The 24,627-nt window shown below is 38.3% G+C and overlaps 3 protein-coding genes across 8 annotated transcripts in view; 1 reads left to right on the plus strand and 2 right to left on the minus strand.

The window, feature by feature from the left end:
* Positions 1–5,719: 5,719 nt before the first annotated feature.
* LOC106024795 lies at positions 5,720–8,849 on the plus strand. Of its 2 annotated transcripts, none has more exons than XM_013139059.3 (2): positions 5,720–5,795; positions 6,250–8,849. In XM_013139059.3, the coding sequence occupies exon 2, from the start codon at positions 6,252–6,254 to the stop codon at positions 7,530–7,532; it is 1,281 nt and encodes a 426-aa protein (XP_012994513.2). In that variant the 5' UTR covers positions 5,720–5,795; positions 6,250–6,251; the 3' UTR covers positions 7,533–8,849. The 2 variants fall into 2 exon arrangements, with proteins under 2 accessions (XP_012994513.2, XP_012994514.2); XM_013139060.3 differs by having other exon boundaries at positions 5,773–5,863.
* Positions 8,818–13,906, minus strand: mdkb (midkine b). The gene is given in 5 exon segments (NM_001310869.1): positions 8,818–9,175; positions 9,662–9,826; positions 10,036–10,203; positions 10,391–10,479; positions 13,796–13,906. Coding segments are annotated over 4 exon segments (453 nt in total). The 5' UTR covers position 10,479; positions 13,796–13,906; the 3' UTR covers positions 8,818–9,143.
* A 3,801-nt stretch (positions 13,907–17,707) lies between these two features.
* Positions 17,708–24,627, minus strand: part of dgkzb (diacylglycerol kinase, zeta b) — an 84,399-nt gene continuing 77,479 nt past the window's right edge. For 4 of the 5 annotated variants that reach the window (XM_029115099.2, XM_029115098.2, XM_013139100.4 and 1 more), the window contains 8 exons: positions 24,061–24,165; positions 23,545–23,616; positions 23,367–23,401; positions 22,833–22,876; positions 21,726–21,846; positions 21,383–21,419; positions 20,961–21,060; positions 17,708–20,042 (listed from right to left, as the gene is read on the minus strand). In XM_029115099.2, the coding sequence (XP_028970932.2) occupies positions 19,926–20,042; positions 20,961–21,060; positions 21,383–21,419; positions 21,726–21,846; positions 22,833–22,876; positions 23,367–23,401; positions 23,545–23,616; positions 24,061–24,165 (631 nt within the window). In that variant the 3' untranslated portion in view covers positions 17,708–19,925. The remainder of the gene's footprint in view (positions 20,043–20,960; positions 21,061–21,382; positions 21,420–21,725; positions 21,847–22,832; positions 22,877–23,366; positions 23,402–23,544; positions 23,617–24,060; positions 24,166–24,627) is intronic. The other variant, XM_034288246.1, reaches the window with a different exon arrangement.

A 24,627-nucleotide genomic window follows, 5' to 3' on the forward strand; every position in this document is an offset into this window, starting at 1 on the left:
CCAAGTTTTAGATGGAAGAGGAAATCTGTAAGACCATGAACTGGGCTGAAAAGGTTTTATCATAATGCTCAATGTATGTTTAAGTAGAGCAACTAGTAGGTGTCACATTGTTATTATTCATTAAAGCCACATAGGTGTTGAATGTAGAGACACAGCCTACTTATCTTTTGAATGTAGGGTGTTCCATCACTCCAGTAGAGTTGCAGAGACTTGCAGAATCTATGCCAATGTGCATTGAAGCCGTTCTGGTGTCTGGTGGTGGCCCAACACCTTAATGAGATTTGGTTTTTTTTAGATGGATGACAAATTACAGGAAAACTCTGTAATGAGGAGTTTATGCACTACAACCCTACTATAATATACCTCTCGGTGTAGTTCTACTATAATATACCTCTCTGTGCTGTTCTCAACAGGCTCTTCCTGAAAGTCTGATCACGTCCTGCATTGACATTCTCAGTAAATTTTGAAAGAGTAACTATTGTTTTTCCTTGCATATCACAACAATGCATGAGCATCACAATCATTCAATGTGTGCTTTCGACACACATTCCCAACCCTATTTAGTGATGTCTGTCCCATGGATCTAAATGTAGATTCACTTCTGTCACTGTTCCTATTGAAACATTAACCAGTTGAGCAGTCTTTGTGACTGAAGGCCCTGCTATCTGTGCCGTCCAATTAATGAACCCTCCTTCAAAGTGACTTAGAGCCTTGTCTCTTGCCAACTTGATCCAAAATTGAGGTTTATTTATTTATGAAACGCAATGCAATGCATTTATTCATTACATGAGCACAACATCCATAAAAAAAAAGAGATTTGTGTATTCTTTACAGTGGATTCAGAAGTTAAAGTAGAGAATTTTGTTTTCAAATGTTCACGTTTTTCAGATGTATCAAACCTTTTCAAGGACCAGACACTTCACAATTTTGTTGTAGCCCTGAACAGGCACTCCCAAATCCATAATCAAGGGCTTGATAATCAGCTGACAAGTCTCTCAGACCATGTTCCCTAAAGAAAAGGAAGGGTTGAATAGTTGAACTTTTCGATTTGTAGTCAAATCAGCCCCTTGCTGAAACTCTCCACATGAAATAAGGATTCACTAGCAAACATCTAGTCTACATTGAAAGAAGTGCAAAATATCAAGTGTTGGTAACATGTTTATGACTTGAAATCAGTGTCCAGGAAATGTCCTATACAGACATGAAGTGCATCTCCATTAAATTGTTTGCACAAATATGTTTACATCCCTGTAAGTGAGCATGTATTTTGTGTTGCAAAACTTTTTTCAAACACAAAATACATTTTTGATCATTCATATTCCCTTTATTAAAAGGTTGTTGAAGACAAAAATATTGACAAAAACATGGATAAATTAAGTCTAGAAAAAAATATTTCACAGCATTGTACCTATATAATCCTAGTATGTAACGACAGAACCGTTGTTTTGGGTGTGTAGACTTTGGTCGCTTCATGAGTTATAACTGATCTTGTACATTATTTTGATAGAGGTATGATGAGCACTTGGACTAAGATATAAAATAATCACAAATGTGTATAATGTCATTACATTTCTGAATCACACATAATAAACAGCTCAGACTTACCGTCCTAACTCCAGTCTTTAATAAAGGATTGTGGTCTGAATAATTACGAAATATCAGTCAGTCACCAGTTTCTTACACTCTCTTACTTGAAAATAATCAATTACTGTTAGTTTCAGCAGTATCACATGGGCATGTGAAACCTGGGAAATTGCTGATATGGAAATCATGGAGTGACTTAACACTTGGTTTGATTCAATGGTTGACTTCGTCCTCTAAACAAGCATAAATAGTTAAACCGGCAGTGTCAATGCTTTGGGACTCCACTTGTAGTTCCAGGGGATTACCTACATCTGAGTGGGGTAAAATATAACTTTTGCCCATTACAGAAATTAAAATCAGCTGCTTGAATAACCTAACTAGTCAAATAAACTGGTACTTAGATAACCAGTAAGTCAGCATATGTTGAGCTAATGTATATTATTTACATAAACTCTAAATCCAATCCTAATCAGTGATCACTTCATTATATTACCCTAAACAGGCAAACAAATCGTCTTTTTTTACTTGTTATCCATTTTCGGTTAGGGAAACATTGACAGATAAGGCATTGTGCAATTTTCGGTTGGCTATTTGTTTCTAGTGTATTACCATAAACAAATCGTTGGCAAAATCGGTCATATCTCCCATTTCTTATTCGACCTGTGTTTTCTAAAATAAGTAAAGGATAATAATTCAGCCATCATTGCTCTGAAATGTTTGTATCATTTTATGAATGATATGTATAATGTGATCCTACTGTAAATATAGAGTCAAATTAGGATAAGGCCATATTCGTGCCTGCCAAACTCAGATGTGCCACAAAAGGTATTTGACTCTAGTCACAATTTTAAGCAAGTTTGGGGGAGGGTAATTTCGGCTAGGCCATATTCCTGCCAGATATCCATATTGCTCATTATGTTCTGTCATACAGGTCGAAATGTCACCTGCATATCTGAAGAGATAAGTTGAGTATCCTGTAAGTATATGTGCTGTACATGTGCGTGTATGTGTATATAGAGAGCTCTGAAAAAAATTAACAGACCACTCTTAATTCTTCTTAAACCAGCATCTCAATATGTAGGGCAGCCATTCCATTCCAGTGTCTGTTAAATTCCAACACAGGCACACCTCATTTTACTTAATGGAGCTGGAGAGGCCTACAAGCCACAGTGTCTCGCACCCACTGTGAAATTTGGTGGAGGATCAGTGATGATCTGGGGACTCTTGTTTTTTCCAGCAGGACAATGCTCCATGCCACACCGCCAGGTCAATCAAGATGTGGATGGAGAACCACCAGATCAAGACCCTGTCATGGCCAGCCCAATCTCCAGACCTGAACCCTATTGAAAACCTCTGGAATTTGATCAAGAGGAAGATGGAGCCATCAAACAAAGCTGAGCTATTAGAATTTTTGTGTCAGGAGTGGCATAAAGTCACCCAACAGCAATGTGACAGACTGGTGGAGAGCATGCCAATATGTGTTAAAAATCAGGGTTATTCCACCAAATATTGATTACTGAAGTTAAAACATTAATATTTTGTTGTTGAAAAATGAATATGAATTTGTTTTCTTTGCATTATTTGAGGTCTGAAAACAATGTTATTTTGGTTATTTTGACAAGTTGTTATTTTCTACAAGTAAATACTCTAAATTACTATTTTTATTTGGGAGTTATGTTGTCAAACAGAGTTTGTAACGGACGAATGTTTGTAGCGTTAGAGCCACGGGGCTGGGAAAGACGGTCGGTCGAGGGAGTTGGGAACTAGTATAGTTCGCCAGGATATGAAGGTCGTCTTTTAAATTAAGTTGGTTTTAAAATATAAGGTTTTAATGTATGTTGTTGTTTTGCAGCGAATGGAAAGCCATTGCTGCTCTCACTACAGGATGAATTTGCCCTTGCAAATTATTTGACGTAATGTTGGTCTAATTTTGTCCCGTCTACCCGGGCAGTTGTGCGGTATTATAGGCAAGACATCTGGGGGTGCCTTGACGGGTGGACCAGTTTATTTTCTTATTTATGTAAAATATGTTTGTCACCACTTCCCCAGGCTTCCCCGATTGACTGCATCTGGGAAAGGGTACGCACTGGGTGGATAGCAGGGGCGAGTTGTAGGTATTCACCCGTGTTCATTTACATTTATTGTTTATTTCTAATATCCTATTTATCTCGAGTGTTATATTTTCATCAGTGTGCTATGAAGTGTGCCCAGATTGCAGAGATCGACGTTTATCTCGCCCTGCTATTACTCTGGTGTTACGCTTGGTTGCCACTACATAACATTAATTTTGGGGGGTTGAGCGCGCTTTTAAGTGAAACTTTGGCACTTTGGAAACCTTGTGTATGTCATTCATTTGACAGACCTGTTCATATTGTCCCGAGGATCTCCCCTCTTTGGAAGCTAAAGAGGTTTGGGGCAGGTTACATATGGTTAAATAAGGACTGTTCAACATCCTATACACTTATCATGACAATGAGACCAATATTGGATTAAATTAATACTTCGTTGAAGAGCTATTGAGATTTGAAGAGCCGGGTGTCTGTCACACCTATGGCGTCAAAGCAGAAAGCTTGCAGAACAATTTTTTTTGCAGCTACGCAATTACTCATTGATTCTCCACAGATGTTGCATGCTGCTTTTTATAAAATGGAGAGAATTGTTTTCGCTGAGCATACTGTGTCAAGTAGCTACCCACGTAGGCTACCAATTATTGGCTAGCTAGCAGATTGCTAACATAACCCAACGCATAAGTATGGGTGTTTTGTAGAAGCACTTTGTGACTGCTGATGTAACAAGAGTCTGCATATGCTTCTGCATTGCACTGCTGCAAGCCAATCACAGCGTTCCATTTGAAATGAATTAACTTCCGGCGTATCAAAGCGCATTAACTGATAGAAGTAAATTAGCGTCATGTTGGCAACATTAGAGATTCCTTAGCAACAATAAGACTTCCGGTTTTCGGATTTTGCCTTCAAAATAGAAGTCCGCGGTAAAACGCGATTTTAATAATATTAAATGTATCGATTTTGACACTTTACTTAGTGTATATTGTAAAAATGTACTCTAGGAAATGTTCAGGAGAGTGTGTATAAATATTATATGCAAAGAAATCAAGGGGCACTGTGCATTTGCAATTGTTGCTGGCATTTTACTCCACCCATCCTAGATCCTATTGGCCACAATGTAACTCAATGGATATGAATTATATATTGCCCTCTATAGAAAAAAAACGGTTCTATACGTCGCAGTGAATGTATTGTAGGAAGGGTTCAGGAGACTATATAGACTGATTATATGCAAAGAAATCAAGGGGCACTGTGTATTTGCAATTGTTGCTGGCATTTTACTGCCCTCATCCCATTGGCCACAATGCAACTCAATGGATATGAAATACATATTGGCCTATAAAAAAAAACTATTATCAATCTATAGAGTCTCCTGAACATTTCCTACAATACATTCAATATGCCAATATGTATTTCAATATGTATTTCATATCCATTGAGTTACATTGTGGCCAATGGGATGGGTGGAGTAAAATGCCAGCAACAATTGCAAATACAGAGTGCCCCTTGATTCTTTTGCACATAAACACTCTATATAGTCTCCTAAACATTCCCTACAATACATTCACTGCGGTGTATAGAATAGTTTTTTTCTGTATGAGTCAATATGTATTTCATATCCATTAAGTTACATTGTGGAAAAAGAGGGTGTGGAAATATTGTGTTGCTAGATGTAGCACACTGTTCCCCATGATTAGACAGGTTTGTCTTGCTCTACACATTCTCCTAGACATTTCCTACACTGCTTTCTCTGTGGAATAATTAATAGTTTATGAGCTATGAGGCAATATGTATTCCATATTCTGTCATTGGCATTGTCTGAATTTTACCCTTGAATGTGTTTTAACAACCACTTTTTATCGAAATTACTCTTAAATATGATCATATTTGAATTGTTGTCAATGTTTTGAGAGGTACATGTTTTCAAACAATTAATAAACTCAATTTATCTCCGTTTTTAAGTAATTCGTTGGTCTCTTTTATTTTGAAAAATTCCAGATTTTCGTGACCCGGAAGTGTTTCTTTAATGTTGCTCACAAGACGCTGATTAGAAGAACCCTGACTGCAGAAACGAAACTAAGTTGCCTCACATTCAAAGAAACTTGTCATTTTGGTCGGGAATTCTGAAACATCAGTACGGAGAGAGTATGTTGTATTTTCTTTCCCCAGCAATCACGTTGACATGAAATGATTCTTTTTGTGCTATTAACATGGTGATAGTTTGCCTTTTTTTTTTTTAAAGCTAAAGAATTCATTAAATCATAGTTATATTGAGATGTATGACTTACTGAAATGTAAAGGAACTAGGCTACTACTGTTTTGTAATGCTAATCAATTTTGGAAAATATTGTGTAGGTTTACACAACCATTGAATTTGAACAGGAGTTAGCTGTATATTTCTAACCGTTTAAATACAGTCGGATTACATTTTCATAGTATTTCAATCACTTGCCTGCTCGCTCAGGGTATACGTACTCGACAGTATGGTAGCATAGTATCATGTAGCCTACATAATTATTGCGCTGCACTGAAATAGCTTTTTTATTAGCCATTACCCTTCAAATAAATGTGAAGTATGACTTTGTTTGCCTTTCTCCAGAAATGAATTCGTCTGATGAAAATTGGCGTGATACACTCATTAAGATTTTAGAAGAGCTAACTAATGAAGAATATAAAAAGATGGTTTCTCTTTTACCGGGGATTCCAGGCGGGAAAAAACAAACTGCAAAACTAAAAATGGTTGACACCATTATAAAACACTTCGGATCGGATGGGTCTATCGCTGAGATTATTACGGTTATGAAAAAAATACCAAGGAATGACCCTACGATTCGTGGATTTTTGATTCCCTTTGTTCAGAAACTTGAAAGGAATAAACAGAATCCCAGAAATAAATCTTTTGAAGATGAGTCGCCTGCAGCAAATCGACGGAAGAGAAAAAATGAGGGAAAATTAGAGACGGAGGTGTCAGGACCAGCAACAAAAAAGCTAGACACGATTATCCCCATTGCGAGTCTGAAAAGCTGTGAGAAATTTGTCAATAAAGGAATACAAGTGAAGGTTATAAGAATATCACAAATGATATCTTATAACACAAAGGAAGGGGAGAAAAAAATTATGTTCTACATGGGTGTAGCTGATGACACAGGCTCTGTCAAAATCACAGTTTATGGAAAAGAGAAGTATAAGAATTTCAAAGAGGGTAGTTGTTACATGTTACACAGAGTCATCAATGAAGAGAACACAGTGAAAGTGACCAGCAAAACCCAAATTTCTGATCCGAAACCATTTGACGTTCCTCTGAAATTTGAAGCTGAGGCTGCGATTCTCATTGAAAGTCCGGTATACTCCATCGCTGAAGCCGTGGGTTCTAAACAACAAACTCTCATGAGCATTGAGGGGTTTGTGAATGAAATTGAAAGTAAAAAGGTGACGGTGGATAATAAGCAGGTCGTTCAGCGCATCCTGACCGTGCAGGACGAAACCGCTTTAGTTAATGTCGTTCTCTGGAGGGAACTGGCACAGCTCCGCAAAGCATTGGTTGGGGACAAGGTGAGAGTGACCAATCTACGTATCAACGAGTACTACGAGAGCATTTCTTTAAACTCAACTGGAACGACCAACGTAATAAAGATTCAGGATGCTCCTATGAAAACATTAAATATGAAAATAATATCAGTCAAAGGATGCACTAAGGCTAAAGTGACCCTGGTAGCAGAGCTGGATGGAAACGTTAAGTCATTCATTGTTTCAACAAAACTCCTTGCACAGACTTATGACATCAAACCGGGTCTTGACTTCAAGAAGGATTTCCTTGCAATATTACCTAAGGTCGTAGAGGCAAGAGTAAAAGGGAATATAATAAAATCGTTTTTTACATAAATGAAGATGTCAACAGAAGAACAGGTAAAGAAAAAACAACATTGACTTACAACCAAACTAAAGACCTTCAACTCAAATCTCATATCCAATCTGTTGTACACTTTAATGTAACCCATTTTAGAATAAGGCTGTAACATAACAAAATGTTGAAAAAGTGAAGTTGATCTGAATAATTTCAACAAGCACTATACAATGGTTGGTGAACATATTATTGTCAGCTTTGTGTCAATTTACATATACTGTCTCTATGCTGTATCTTGTTCAACTATCAGCAGCATTACAATAAGGTACATTCTGAGTATGTTTACATGTACTTACAGATTTAATGTGATTCTGACATGGAATGTGGGAATGGGCTACTAAATATGTATAATATAACATAGACCCTTTCACACTACTAGATAGTGATTAAAATGTATTTGTGATTGTTCTTTTGACGTTTTCCACCAAATATTCTTTTAATATCCAAGTAGAATATCCACTCAAAATGTTTCTATTTCTTTATATGTTTATCAACTTTTAACCTGTACAAAACATTTTTGTATTGTGCTTATACTGTAAGTTAAGCAATCATCACTGTGTATAGAAATGGAACATGCATTACCCATATTAGGTGGAAAATCACTCATTCTGATGTTCTGTATGTTCTGATTTACATTCTGTAAATCACTCTCGATGAGCTCCTGCTTAATGGCTAAAATAATATACACTTTGTAGTTGTTTTTGAATAACTGAGGATTTTTACCTAATTATGTAATGTACATATAATGCATACATTCTTTCTCCATGTTAATTTTTGCTTTCAGGCTTGGCCTTCTGAAAAACAGTGGCCGCAAACAATTGAAGATGTGTAAGATGTACAGTATTCAGACGAAGCACTCCCTTTGTAATACAAACAACAATACAGTATTTTATTCTTGTTCTTTTATACAAACATTATGCTGCAATGTCATTCACTTCTATAGTTCAAAAATAGATTTCGCAAAGGAGTTCTATTCCATAGAATTCTAATAGTTGTCTTGGATATTGACAGTATACTTATGCACTTACAAAACCTTACTTTCAAAAATAGGATTTTAGAATTGTTGAGCTCCTTAAACATAGTCAATGACACTCATGATCAATGAAGAAATATTAAAATGTGTTTCATAGAGTTGTTTGTCATTTCGTACCTATATCTTTATTCCAACTATCTACAGAAATGGAGTTCTTTACATTTTCTGTTAAAACACATGGGATGACCTATCCACTATGAAGATTGACTTAGATGTCAAGTTGCCTACTGAAAATGATGGATATCATGTTTTCAAACCCCATTAAACAAGTAAACAAACCATAAGATTGGTTTTTGTGAAAAGAAAGGATAGAATAGACAGATTGTTGGGTTGTTGTTTTTGCAGAGGGGCAAAGCCCTGAGCTGCCTCCCAAATTTCCTCCTGTTCCCCATATAGTGCACTACCTTTTCACTGCACCACATAGGGAATAGGGGGAGGGGGGGTCATTTGGGAGCCATCCAGAGACACTGACTAAGTGTCTGGCAAAAGGAAGGAGACGATTGTGCTGCAGAAGTAAGCCATAGGTCACACCTGCTGGGTCTCAGCCGGCCTCTCTTCAGTTTTCACTTTCTCCTCTTCCCTTCTTCCCTGGACAATAGAGAAGGATGAAACGACAGGGGTTTGGATTCAATGAGGGCATTCTCAGGCAAAGAGCAAAAAATCGTTTTGATGAGGCCGGCTACGACTGTGTGCTTTCATGTTGCTTTGAGGAGCTACTCATCCAGCTGAGTGACTAACAATGTATCTTTACCTACCAAGAAGTATGCCAAACATCCCTGTAAACCGAATTTCAAGCAGATTGCCCGTTGGGTTTTGTTCTATGGTGGTGTCCTGATTCTCTGGTCACTGAAGGTCCCATTGGGTTATTTAGAGCTGAGGTGTTAACCCCAGTATCCTTTTAACCTGTTATATCTGACCTCATGTCATCATAGCCACCATATTATCCCAGTTGGCCCATTCATCCCCCTCACATATTAACAGAACAAAGTGGTAAATGACCATAGATACTGAATGTATGCAATCAATGTAAATCACTCTCAATTACAAGTAACAGTACTGTAAGATCCAACCTACCTTTAGCTCCCTTCCCTTTGGGCTTGGAGGAGCAGGGCTTGGTAACCTTGATGGTGGCTTCACAGTCTAACTTGAACAGGTCTTTCTTTAGAGTTCCTGATCGGCTCTTGGTACCGGTACTGGTGTCACACTCACCCCAGTTGGTGAACCTGTACTTGCAGTCAGCTAGAAAAAAAATTACATCTATCAAAACCCAAAATTTAATTCTCTCCCCTAACCCAGTTATGATTAGGGCCCACAATATTTCCAGACCACAATGAGACCCGACCAGTGCCCACAAAAAAATGCCCTAGCGATTACCGAATGCAGATACATGTGGTACTAATCAATTTGCTCCCAGGGCAAAGCTCCATTTCTGATATTTGCCCTCTTACCGCCAAAGGCCTTCTTCCAGTTGCAAGGGATGTTGCACTTGTGTTTGGTGGTGTGCTCGCCACAGGTGGCTTCACGGAACCCATCTCCACAGTCACTAGCGCTGGGCACACATTTGCTAAAGCGCTTCTCAGCACACTCCACTTTGCCCCCCTCCTTGGCCTTCTGACCTGTGCTCCCCCAAAAACAAAGAAAGCCATTGTATTTGTTTGGCCTGACATTTATTGTAACACAACGCAACACTATAATTATATTAGTATCCACAAACTGCAACACAGTTTAAACCACTCAGGGTCAACCTTTTCTCATACCGTGTGTCTTGCTCCATACAAAATGGAGTTTGTCCACATGCCTCACCTTTTTTGTCACCATGTTTGTGAGCTGCTTCTACTGTGACCATCAAGGCCACAAGCAGAACAAGTGTCACTGGGAACACACCTCGCATTCTGTGGATAGAAAAAAGAACTGCCATTAGAAGGCCAAATGTTGCTGGTGGCCTAGTGTGGTCCAGCCATCTTCACTGCTACCTCCCGTGGTCATGTACTGATGCAGCATGGCCCACTGCTCTTTAAGCAAAAACCCTTTCCACTTTTACTTTCAAATAAAGCATAAAAGTGTCAACAATAAAAAATTAGCTATATCGACTTTTATAAAAATAGATTTATGCTGCTATATCTACTTAAATGGTTAGGGTGGTTGAATGGTTGGTTGATTGGAATTGTTACAATGCGTTGTGAACTTCTCAAGTCAGTAACTTCCCACATACTTCCTATATGTGTTTTAATTTATTCACTTGGTAATGTGCAACTTAACAGAATGGTGAAGTTGGTAAGAATAAATTGTGTTCTACACCACCAAAAATTTGGTTTCCTGGAAGATCATTTAGTTGATCTTGAAATTGTAAATCCTTTAATTATTCCAGTATCCCTTAAAACCCTTTTAAAGCATTTCTCTGAGAACATCTAGGAGTTGTACACGTTCTCAATGTGAAGAACTCCTAAAACTTTCAAACACATTTTATTGAAAAGGAGGATGGCCTACTGTACTTCTGCTGGTTTTGATTTTGCATTGGTAGGACCTAGTGGAGGTCCTAACTAATCAGTGACCCTAATCAATCTGGTTCAAAGGAGGATGAAAACATAGACATTCATCCATCCGTGGAATGAGTTTGATACTTGTGCCCTAAAGGATCACGGAACCTTTTCTTTTTAGAAGGAACTCAACTGTCCTTACTTCCAAGAACAAGACATCAATTCCTGGATTCCTTGGTAGCATCACTCAAGTCAGATCAAGACAAATGAACAGTGATGCATTCCACACCTTGGTTGCAATCGCTGCAGCCATAGTTCTAAAACCGCATGAACGTAGCACTGCATTCATTCTGTTGCTAAGTGTTATAGTCTCTCAAACCAGGTTACTGGATCTGGATCTCAGTCAAATTTATACCGCCGCAGTTACTCTTCAGTTAACTAAATGTTGTGGTTTAGTTTTACCTTATGAACATATTACCCTATTAACATCTTTTGTTTTTAGGTTTCTATTAATACACAGAAAATGAAACAACCTCACCTACAGTCTCTACCACATACTGGCATTTCCTGTTGACAGTTTCACAATGGTAAAAGTAGGCTAATGGATTCTTATGTTGCTCTCATCCGATCATAACATTTTGCCTGGTTAACCTTTGTCTCGCTGAACCAACTGAACGCCTTCAAGCCTTCTGCTATTACAGGATGAGTGCTGATGAGTGCTCAATCAACAAGCACAGCAGTATATCCCCTTAATATGTGGGCCACAGGCTCTCCCCCACTTGAATATATTAAATGTGTCAATAACCCATATATCTCTCCCCCACTCCCCCCCTCCCCGCATTACTGGGCTGAAAAATTACAGACTCTTCTTTCAGAGTTCAGTTTCAAGAGAAAGGCCTCCATTAAATAAGTCTGTTCTTTCACACGTCAGCCGGCCGAGCAAATCCCGCTCGTCTCGCGGCCCTAAATGTGGAGGGTTTCTCCGGGCCGGGGCTTTAGTTTGAATAGAACGGGCTCTCAGCAGGCTCCTTCTTCCTCCCTGTGCTCCAGCCATGCGGAGGGGGAGGCCAAGCGCTCACTGAAAGGCTTTTAGAGTCCCCTCAAAGGAATACTGATTCATTGGGCCAAAACAAAAGGCCTTCTTGCCTGTTTTCATTTCTCTCAAAAGCCCTAACACAGATCCCATGCCATGTCTTAGGAGCAAGGCCTCTCTGCGGTCCAGCTGAATGTAAACCTATTTGCATAAGAAGACAATCCAGTCTTAAAGTGAAGAAAAGAAGCGTGATGCTCCCTTTGGTAGATGCGAAGGCAGTACATTTTGAGAACTTCCTCATGAACCAAGAGTTCACTCTCCCAAGAAGAAAACTTCATGAAAATCGTTTAAAAGATTATGTCAAACACAGATCATCTATGAAAAAGAGTTCTCGTATGCACTGAACACTGACTAGACAATGTGAATAAAGGTCTTGTTAAGACATAACTTTGTCATTACCATGGAACAAACATGCATTGAGAACAGTGAATAAAAGATGACATTAGCTAAGGATTCTCCGTCTTTTACAATAATTCACACATCAGAGCAACTGTTTCTCATCTATGTACAAAATAAACAAGCCATAACTAGAGGAGTGAGTAAAATATAATCCCTAAGAAAATATGTTTACAGGATCGAGCTACTACAGGGCTTGTTGGTGTACAATAATCTACTAGTGGTTCTTAGCCAGTTCAACCACTTAGATATATAGCCTGAATCTATAGCCTTGTATTGTTGGATTATATAGTCAGATGACCTAGAACCCAAAATTAGTCAAGAGTGTGGAAAATCATTGGCAGCATTGACATCCTGTAAGAACAAGCAATGTTGTGTTAATAGTGGATTGAAAAAAACCTATGTGGTGTGCAAACTATAAACTAGTCATGGTGACTTCTTACAGGGTCATATTAGTTCCAGCATTGTGATGTTTTTGACAAGAAAAAAAAGAAACACAGTCTGACAATTGTTCCTTAATGATAGTTGTCCATTTTGTGCTATAATCAGATGACAATGAATTGCCTTATTTCATGTATGAACAGAATAAAATATTAAGACTTTTTCTATTAAATGTTTGGGATGGTAGGGTTCGTAAACAAGACTTGGTGAACGAACACCTTGAGCTAGATACTCATCTAAGACTTTTTCCTCCCATTGTAGGAATTCTTAAAGAATCCTTCATTAAAAAAAATACCCTCCTATATTTTGTTAAAAGCTTAGGTGTGGACTGGATATATGACCACTCTAAAATAATAGAAAAAGGTTATGGATGATGCATGAACTGAGTTTGTTTACATTGATATTGTTGACAACATAGAAAACCAACGTATATTTTCTGGTTCTGACGAGGTATGACAATTGAACTAAGCTTATGAGTAAAGCAACATTGTTATTTTGTCTGTTCTAGCTTTAGAACGGCAGCCTACATCAACGTAGAGTCTGAGAATATAAAGAAAAACTATCCGGACTCCGACAAAAGGTTGTGATTACACAAAAGCAAATTAAGAGCTACTGCTGGTGCGCACTACCGTTTAACAAGGAATGCGGAATTGTTATGAGCATCCATTTACAAAAATGTCAATAACATGAATATGTTATATGATTGTCAATCATTATGAAGTACTCAGACAAAACAATGACCAAACCAGTATGAAAGAAGCTTGTTAAATAATTTCGGGATAAGAAAACGTATCAACTTACTTTATTCTCACAACTGGGCACCTTCTCAGTCAAGTTAATATACCGATCGAGTTTTCGATTGCTGTCTTGCACATGAACTACTGCGTTTACTGGGTCGTCCTAACTTCTCCTGAGACTAGTTTGAGCTGGTCGCATATGAACAATGTTTAAATCAGCCTCCCGGTGACATCACTTACTCACGTGGCATTACTAATCCATACCATAGGAGACAAAACATGCCCATCTTATTTGCATAATAGACAGTAGTGATGATTGAGACCTTCTGTTGCTTTATGCTTTATTGTTTATTCAAACATGTTTTCTTACTGTCAAATACATTTGTAGTCATCAATTTCCAATATAGCCTCAAAAGATGGTTGCATGTAATATAGCATTATAGCTTATGCTCTTTTAAAATATTTTTTACCACTTGGTATTATACATCACACTGTGTTCGTTTATACGAAGGGGGGGCTGCAAGGGGAATGCAGAATATTCAATGTTAGTTTTCCCCACTATTCCCTATATTTCACATCTTTGTTTCAATCCATACCAGCAATTTGTTGTCAGGCTCTGCACTTTAATGATTCATTCCTTCCTTATTGGACAACAGACCTCACGGTCATAAACATGTAATTTATCTTCTTCCTCCCATCTGTTACTGTGGACTTCTCATGACTTCTAGGGAACAGCTTTTATCTACGTTTTAATTTAATCATGGTGTGAGTCAGTTGGGTAAATAACAGTTTATTAGGGTTATCATTGGAATGTTTGGTCACATAGATCCTGTTGTACCGGAAATTACATCCACACAATCCAAACATTCATTTTACAAGTGTAATTTACTCCCTGATCAAATAGCTATTTGTTTCTCCATTCATGTGAAGTCTATTAGGCCATAAAAAGTAAAAAGGACCGATGATTATTAATACTCTATCATTATAATCTTAGTGTATCATTACAATAGTGTTTCATAGAGAGAGAAAATCCCAACATTTTTCTTTTTGCAAACTGCTTCTGTTCACATGATTGTTCCACGATATAGCTTGAAGAATAATATATCTACATGCCTTTTTTGTACTCTACCATTCAAAAGTTTGGGGTCACTTAGAAATGTCCTTGCATTCCATGAAAACATTGATGAAATGAGTTTCAATTGGAAATATAGCAAAATGAATAGGAAATATAGTAATTGACAGGGTTAGAAATAATGATTTTTAATTGAAACAATAATTGTGTCCTTCAAACTTTGCTTTTGTCAAAGAATCCTTCATTTGCAGCAATTAAAGCCTTGCAGACCTTTGGCATTTTAGTTGTCAATTTTTTTCATGCAATCTGAAGAGATTTCACCTCCTGCTTCCTGTAGTACCTCCCACAAGTTGGATTGGCTTGATGTACTTCTTGTGTACTATATGGTCAAGCTGCTCCCACAACAACTCAGTAGGGTTGAGATCCGGTGACTGAGCTGACCACTCTATTATACACAGAATACCAGCTGACAGCTTCTTCCCTAAACATTTCTGGCATAGTTTGGAGCTGTGCTCTTGGGCATTATCCTGTTGTAGGAGGAAAATGGCTCCAATCAAGCACCATCCACAGGGTATGGCATGGCATTGCAAAATTAAGTGATAGCCTTCCTTCTTCAAGATCCTTTTTACCCTGTACAAATCTCCCACTTTACCACCACCAAAGCACCCCCAGTCCATCACATTGCCTCCGCCATGCTTGACATTTTCTAATTCTAATTTTGGAATGTCCTTTTCATTGTGATCCAAACACCTCAAACTTAGATTAATCTGTCCAACACTTTTTTCCAATCTTCCTCTTTCCAGTGTCTATGTACTTGCTCATTTTAATCTTTTCTTTTTATTGGCCAGTCTGAAATATGGCCTTTTCTTTGCAACACTGCCTAGAAGGCCAGAATCCCAGGGTCACTTCTTCACTGTTGATGTTGAGACTGGTGTTTTGTGGAGACTATTTAATGAAGCTGCCAGTAGAGGACCTGTGAGGCACCTGTCTCTCAAATTAGACACTCTAATGTATTTGTCGTCCTGCTCAGTTGTGCACCAGGGCCTCCCACTCCTCTTTCTATTCTGGTTATAGCCTGTTTGGGTTGTTCTGTGATGGGAGTAGTTCACAGCATTGTACAAGAATAGCCCTCATTTCTCAGAAGTATAGAGTAATACGTTTCAGAAGAAAGTTATTTGTTTCTGGCCATTTTCAAACCCACATTTGCTGATATTCCAGAAAGTCAACTAGTCTAAAGAATGTACAATAGTCATTTACAACATTAGCAAAAACAACAAAATTTCAGTGACCACAAACTTTGATCTGTAATGCATTTTTAAACAGTAAGGTAGAAGATGTTGTGGCATGTCACCAATATACCACAGCTATAGAGATCTTGGGCATGACACAATGTAGGGACAAGATTCAGCCCTTAGATGTTTTCAGAACCCATTATGACATTCTCAAGTATGCAACTTCCTATGACATCACCCATGAATGGACTGAATGCATAATACATACACACAATGAGATGTAATGCTAATCTATAATTAGAGACAATCAGAGGCATGTATGTATTAGAACTGATACAGTTATGTACAGTAGGTATACTGTGTACAGGTCTGACCTTCAGTGGTCTGGACTGTCTCCTGCCTTCCGAGTTGTCCGGGAGACAGAGAACTAGAGGTACAGAACAGGGTGCCAGCCTTGTATCAAGAAGGCTCTGGTCTGTACTAGTAGTTAGTTTTGTTCTTGTGCTAACGATTAGAAACGTAATGATGTGCAGACTGATTTGACAGTTTATTTACTAGGCTGTGACTGTTTTTCACTGTATTTCTGTATGTGACGATGCAGACCCGACTGGCTCTTTTCTTCTTTGTGCTTTGGCTTTCACTCGTTTGCTTTAATTCAGGGGTTCTCAAACCCCTCCTTGGGTACTGGCAGTCATTTAAGAAAAACAATTAGGGATAGAACACCTGATTTAATTTGTGAAGTAATTATCTGTCCTTTTATTAGGTTAACTGGATAAGCTAGTTCAGGGCTACAACAGAAATGGGGAGGGGTTCCTTAAGACAAGTTAGAGAACTACTGTTTGAATGGTTTCACTTTGATGAAGTGCTTTTCTTAACACATTGCTTTATTGGTCATATACCGCAAACCTCAGAAATGTGTTATTGCTATTTTGTTATTGCTACCAATGCAATAAGAAAAGTACTAATATATTTGTCATATCCCTAATATACAGTCTCTAATATACTTTGTCCATACCCTGCAGCTTTTTGCCAATCAGCCTTCAGAGTATGTAATAAAACATCATATTCATTCTGCAATAAGCTTTTTCTTGTGGCTATGTACTTTTGCTTCTCAGGGCAGAGTTTAATGCCACCACCACCCAAGGTTGTCCATTCCCTCCTGCTGAAATGGATCAGTCATGCATGGGGGACATTGTGGCCCTGTTGCTATTGGAGCCTGCAGCTGGGAAGCTGGGAAAAGTCACATGAAGGCCAACTTGTGGAAGGAAGTATTCCCCTGCTGAGTCCTTTAAAGTTGCTCAACCACCCAACCGCCCCCAAAAAGGTCTACCCATAAAGCACAGAAACAACCTCTGAAATTATTAGAAAACATTTGAGGCCATGGATTTCCCCAGTCAATCATAGGTCCTGCAATTTGTTTTTATATACTTTAGCAGTTTATTTAATTTTCACAGGTGGACTGTTGAGCTAAGATTTGGTCCCGCCCAACTGCCCAATGTCATAATTTTGATAAAAAAGGTGAAAATGTTCTTTAAAAATGTAGATCAGATTCATTCATTCTATTTACCCCAGGAAATAAGAGCAGAGTGAACAAATACCCCCCATGTCTCAACTTAGTAAATCCAATAAACCTAAATGGATGTCCTACAGTGACTCAGAAAAAGATGTGATAAATGTTTTAACTTTTATTTATTTCCAAATAAACAGGCGTGAAGAGCAAATATACATTACAGATGAACTAATAATATATATATATATATTTAATACATTTACATACAGGTCGGTCCATTACTGGTGCTGCTTATTGAGTACAAAATGTATCAATATACAGTCCTCCCTGTAGATACAAGGGGACTGCATACTGGACAGTAACAGCAGTAGTTTTTCAGACATCCTTAACAGTTTAATGCTAATTCTCTAACTCTGAGTTGCACAGCAACTCAAAACAAAGCACTGATATACATAAATGTATTTTAAACCCCTTATGAGCCCCAAAAAAAGAAATAAAAAATGTTTAGGCCCTTTTAGTAAAGATTTCTAAGGATAAATACAAAGCAATAATTAATTATAACAAAACAATGTTTCTGATAATACTTGTTGCAAAAATAAAAATAAAATTGAGCCATCGGTTTGCACATAAAATAGTGTTTAAATAAGTTGAATCAAGATAAAGGAATGCGACACATTATGTCTCATGAAGTAAAATGAACTGAACTGGTCTTCACATGTCATTAGCTTAAGTGGCTTATTATAAATGTGCAGTAGTTTAGTAGTACATTATTTACTGGAGTTATGGCGACCTATTAAAATATACAAACACATTCAGAGGTTTGTGATCATATTGGTGAATTTGTTTCCTACAATGTGTTGAATTATGAGTTGAAATACTGCACTTGTACAATATGATGCATATATTATCCAATTGTAAACTGTTGTTATATTGCAATGGCAAGTGTATCTTTGATGAAGGGAGAAATTCTTACATTCTCTAATGAAGCATTGTTATTGCAAATATGTATGCTATTGCCATGTCGCTTAAAGCAAAAATCCTCAAAAGAAAACAAGAAACGTAGGAAATATCATGGTTAATGAGAAAACATGTAACCGAACACATGGACTATAGCTGTCCTTTGGCGGAGAGACAGTTAACTTCCTGATAATACAAATGTAGTGTCTTTGTAATATACACATGGTCCACATGGTCCACTTATCATCCACAACAGATGATGCTGGCCTTTTTTTTTTTTTAAGGACTTAAGATGCCTCTAAGAAGTAAATGACAATTTTTCTAATTTTTACAGAAAAACTATAGATCACAGAGTACACATTCGGAAACATACATCAGATTTACATATTATGTAACAAATATGGACAAATAACAGAAAAATATTCCAAAGCTGTGTTATATAAATATCTAAGAACTATAAAATGTAGCGCACCAAGAGAAAATTCAAGCCACATTTACAAATACAAAGCATTTTGTTTTTAGCAATAAGTGTGGCAGTGCAAAAACAGCTTTCAATAATAAATGACTATACCTGTTTTAAGAATATTTGATCATAAGCAAAATTGCAAACAGCTCTCTTTATAAATAGTATAACATTTCACATACATACACATATATATATATATATATATATATATATAGTATATAAATGATTTTATCTGTGATAGATATTAGCTTTAAGTTAAATATCAAATAGCAAAGAGCAAACAGACCATCCTAGTAAACAAAAACACCCGGAGGTCACTAGAATTCAATAGGGAAGTAAGGCCTTGAAAACAATATGGCAAAGCCTCTATCCTATCTCATGCCCACACTTACACAAACCGTATCCCTGATCTAAAGCCACCTCCATTCATTTCAATGACACACTCAAAATTTCTGCATTCCTGTAAATAATCAGCGGCCATTGCATATGGAATAAGATACAAGATTTGTGAAGCCACATTCAGATACAGTTATCCCAGCCCAGAAAACACCCCAAAAAGCATGTATTTTTAACGTGCCCTTTTCATTTACATTCGCTTGCTGTGCAGTAGCGGACCCATCAGCGATAGGAGAAAAGCGTTTTATTTTTATTTCACACATGCACTTTGACACAGCTCTTAACACTAATCAAACTGAAGCGTCACTAGCAAGAGGAAGAAAGGAAGACCTGCCTCTGCTGGCCCACCCCTTCACTTCCAGCCACACTGGCAGTGTAGCCCATTGAAACGCTTATTCTATAGTATTTCTATGCCGTAGCCTGCCTGGCCCATTGAAGAGGGAAGACCCCTCCCTCTGCTCTCCTTTGAACCCAGTACAGAGCTTCCTATTGTCAGGGCTTTGGCAAACCGCGAGGGAGAGAGCGAGAGCGTGGCGCTGCCACGGTTAAATAGCAGGATGGTCATACAACCGTCTCCTGGTCCTCACGCTGGATCATCTGGTAATGCTGGCGGTTCTCCAAGTACTCCGCCAGCTCCTGGTCATTGGCCTTCTCCGCACGCCGCTTGGGAGTCTCACCCTGGAGGAGCAGTGTGAGGGGGGGGGGGGGTAAGAGTATGGAGTGGGGATGAGAGAAAGCAAGAGACACATAGCGAGGGACATGCAGAAAGGGTAAAAAAGGAAAGAGAGTAAGATAGAGACAAAAAGAGAGAGAGGAGATATCAGTCTGTGTAAACCAGTTTTGGTTTGATTTTAGGGCCAAGAAAGATTTGCGTAGAAACATACAACCTTGTTTGGGCAAGAATATATTCTCTCACATGATAATTGGCTTTTTCCTATTGCAGTGTGAGTTTGCCATGGTGACAGCATAGTGTACTAAGACCATTGTGGTTATATGAGACCAGCCAGGAATCCTGTGGGGCTACAATTCTCAGTGAGAGAAAAGAACATTAATCACCACCAGAGAGTATAGACAGCAATTTCCCCCTTAAATAGGCCTCCTTGAGACTGTGGTTATTACTGCCTGGATTTGATAACATCAACCTAATTTATTGAGCCCACTACCTGAAGGTCCATTTAAAAAAGCCCCATAACATTATCATATAGGGAAGCAGGTGTAGTGATTATAACCAACTTCACAAAAATGTAATAAAGGGCTAACAGGTCTATTTTTTTTTTTTAAATGAGCTGGCTAATTGTTCCAGGAGACTACTTGTCAATGCGCTAATGGAAGAAAGAAACCTGGGTCAAATTGCACACACAGACATAAACATGGTATCCATGCGTTTATCTGAAACTGGGTTTGAAGGAAAAAGGGCTTCATTGTCCCAGAGTCTAGTGTAGTGGTCCATACATGCCCCCTGGGGTGAGTCGACTCGACCGACTGTCTGTGCCCTCCCTCTCTATCTTCCTCTACATACCTGTTTCGCTAACCACTGCTTTTTATTGTCCTGTAAATATTGAAATACAAGAACAGAATCCATTTAAGATTGTTTACCCGAAGGTCAGTCTTCATGAGAGAAGCCCCGGCCTCCACCAGATAGTGGCAGATTGTCCTGCGCCTCATGAATGCAGCTTTATGGAGAGCGGTCTCCCCTCTGTGTCCCAGAGACAAACACAACCACACACAAATAGCAAGTTAGTCAATCCGGTGCTGAGGCTGGAAGCTTTAAGGTTGACCAAGTTGGCAAACCATTCACAGGAACTAACTAAATCACCTAGATGGAGTTTCATTTACATTTCTATGATTTAAGGGCAAAGCAAAACTGTAATAGTAATATAATATACTTATAATATAATAATAGTAAGTAGAGTTGACCAAAGCACTTGACCACTGCTGTGAAAACCTCTTCAATTATTTTCTGCTTAGAAAGATTTGAGACAGAACATTTGTAAAAGGACATTGATTATATGACTCACGTCTCTTTGTCTGTCGCATCCAGGAGAGATGGAGGTGCTGTGTGGTAAAAAACAATTAACAGGATTAACAGGTATCAATTGTGAACACGAGTGCCCTGTATTCGAACTACAAATGAATCTTGTGTCTGTACTTCAAATGACTTTCCAATCATAAAGGGATGTGTCAGCAGCGGAGGCTCTGATCCAAAACCATTTACAAGGGCCTTTAGGGTTAAGTGCCTTGTGCAAGGACACTGACAGGTTGTTCATTTCTTTCATTCAGGAATTCAAACCAAAGACTTTTTGGTAATGACGGTCTAACCACTAGGCTATCTGGCGCATGCTGATTAGGTCAATCTCTTACCGTGGTCTAGGATGTACTTGACAATTTCATTGCAGCCCACCTCCACTGCGTAATGGAGTAAAGTGGAGCCCAAAGGATCTTTCATGAAAATATCAGCCTCCTGTTTGTGGAGCTCTGTGAACTGCGAAAAAATGGAAGGTTCCTTTGATGTGTGTCAACTTTACAGTGCTTTAACTTTACAGTGTTTCAAGTTTAACATTTACACTTGCCTACTATGTCAAGACTTCTTAAAGCGATGGGTCAAAGCCAAACAAGCACAAGAAAATAACCCTGCGCTTAAAGGAGCCATATGCAAAATGAATCCCCAATGTGAAAATTAGGCAATTAATTAACCTAGAAATTACTGTTTTGCTATTACCCATCTGCCATTGTTGGTGGTCCAAGAGTGGTGCTGATGGAAGCTCACTATCCCAATTTAACAGCCGGTTAAACAGATTTCTTTTTTAAATGTGAAACAAGATCATTTCCCTTTTACTGCCAATATATAATGAGCCTTTTTTTTAAACAGTGTATGATTCATCACACAATAGACACTGAGTGTCATTCATGGAATTTTGTAGATTATCTTGTATTGCTTCTATTTTGGGTAAGCTGCGCTTATTCTGTAGTCTACTGAATCACATTAAACTATTGAAAGCACATTGCAATAATTTGAGCAGTGCAGTTCACTATACAACGTGAGTTTTGTAGCATTTTAAGCATTTTCAAAACTGAAGTAGGTGTATATTATTACTTTTACCAATGTGAAACTGTTACAGTAGGTTTTCCACCACACAATACATTGTTTCATTACACAAATAACTTTTTTATAAAAGATAACATAACTGTTTTTCGACATTATAAAGCAAAGTGTCAGTCGACACAAATCAGTTTCCCATAGGCTACAGGTAGCACAGTCTAAAAAAATATGATATTGCATTCAAGCATTTTTGGAAGTCTTCATGGTTGAGAAACCTGCAGAACTGTAAACTAACTTGTAGAATTGTAAACTAATACATATGAATTAAAAGTTAAAACACATGTATATTAGTTCATATACAGCACCATACATGAATATGCTTCTGCTACCTGGACAACCAGGCATCCAACTAAACCCAGCTGACTCACCCTGTCAAGGTCCTCTGTCTTCATGCAGTCAATTAATTCAGTTACTGTAAAAACAGAGTTAGGGATCTTCACTTTCATTACTTACATAAGAGTTCATTACATCATTAAACAGTGGTACTTACTATAAAGTAACTGCCCAACGTTTCCAGATTTCTATGAAATTATACCTAAAATATCTTAACAATTACTGTTATTTGTTATGGCATATAATATTAAGCAATGCTTCGCTGTTGGAATGGTGAGAACATACTAAAACAACAGATGATGTGGGAGTATTCTGGTCAATAAAATACAAATGCATGTAGATTGGTCAGCACATCCTTCTCAATACAAGTAGATGACAAGTCAACAACATTATTTGTGTAGGAGTTAACAGAAAGCAACTTTTAAAAAAGTCAGATTTTCACTAGGCAGTTACTTTAAACAATGTGATGCTGAAACATTGATCGGCGTAATTACAAAATGGTTCAAACAAACCACTACTGATACTCATTCAATTTACTAACACTGAAAAACTGAAGAGGAGGCGTTCACCTTTTTCAGCGTCACACAACAGGGCACTTCCAGGACTGTGAGTGGCAAAAGGAGAAAAGACAGATTTTACACATGGCTAAAGACAATTACATTGAGGTGACGATGATGATGTGACTCTAGCAAGATAGCAATAAAAGCATGACAACGAGTATGATAAATACAGAAACAAACAGCATACCAAAACACAGGCCTGAAATCATCTGCACTTGGTGTGGGGGATCGATGAACATTCGCAATTTTAGCACCTCTCCTTCAAAAACAAATACATGGCAAAGAATGGATGACGTCATAAGGGCTGTGTGAGAAAGAGTTTGAGCCAGCACATGAAAAAAGAGGAAACAATACACGCTGATTGCTGACCATGAATATGGGAATGCTGAAGCTAATTAAAGCAAAAAGTTATTACAACTACCCAATGGGTACCATTTGGAGATCCGAAATTCTATCAACGCAGTTTTCATTTCATTTGGTTATCTGGCTTTTGCTTAAAACCAGTAGAAATAAAATTTGAATTCATCGCTGCTTGAAAGTTCATCAAAATGACAGCATAGTTTGCCAAGAGCAAGCCTTTTGAGAAATTACATTGGGGCAACTACAACCCAAGAGCAAATGGTTTAATGAATGGTTTTAACCATGCTTCAACAGAAAAGCCCACCAATTTGTATGTAAGGTCAGGTTCAAGTCAGGGTCTGACCTGGACAGGCCGGTCTTGGAGGAGGTCTGGGAGTCGCTGCTCTGAGCCAAGGTCTCTGTCACAGAGCTGTCACTGGACACCCTCTTCCTTTGGGACTCACCGAGCCTGCAGTATGGGAGAGGAAAAGGCCTGGTTGAACTCATTTTTCTCTTTCAAATGTAATCTATATTTTTCTGGTATTTATGCATTATTGATAGAGATGTGGGAGGTAGGGGTTCTCGGGGTGCTGCAGCCCCATGTTGTATCCTCAGCTTCCCCTGATGAGACTTTGATGAGTCACCTTTAGCTACACGTCATCCTCTATCATGCTAGCGATTTCCTACCTGTGCATGTCACGCTATCAGAACAGGCACCCTGTGCCAGGCACCCACGGAACAAGCGCAGTGTACTACCAACACATCTGTTTAGCGCCTACTGCCCCTTTTTTTCCTTATTTTACCAGGCAATTTGTGTTCTATAAAAAGTCGATTTGAACTTCAAACTGCTCTTACTCACATATGAGATGTTCTGATACACTGGCACCCACATTCCTCCTCACATATGAGATGTTCTGATGCACTGGGACCC

The sequence above is a fragment of the Esox lucius genome, chromosome 19 (genome assembly GCF_011004845.1).
Source record: "Esox lucius isolate fEsoLuc1 chromosome 19, fEsoLuc1.pri, whole genome shotgun sequence".
NCBI classification, from domain to species: Eukaryota; Metazoa; Chordata; class Actinopteri; order Esociformes; family Esocidae; genus Esox; species Esox lucius.

Coding starts and splice junctions, on each gene's coding strand:
- LOC106024795 (XM_013139059.3), top strand. CDS start 6,252: ATGAATTCGTCTGATGAAAATTGGCGTGATACACTCATTAAGATTTTA.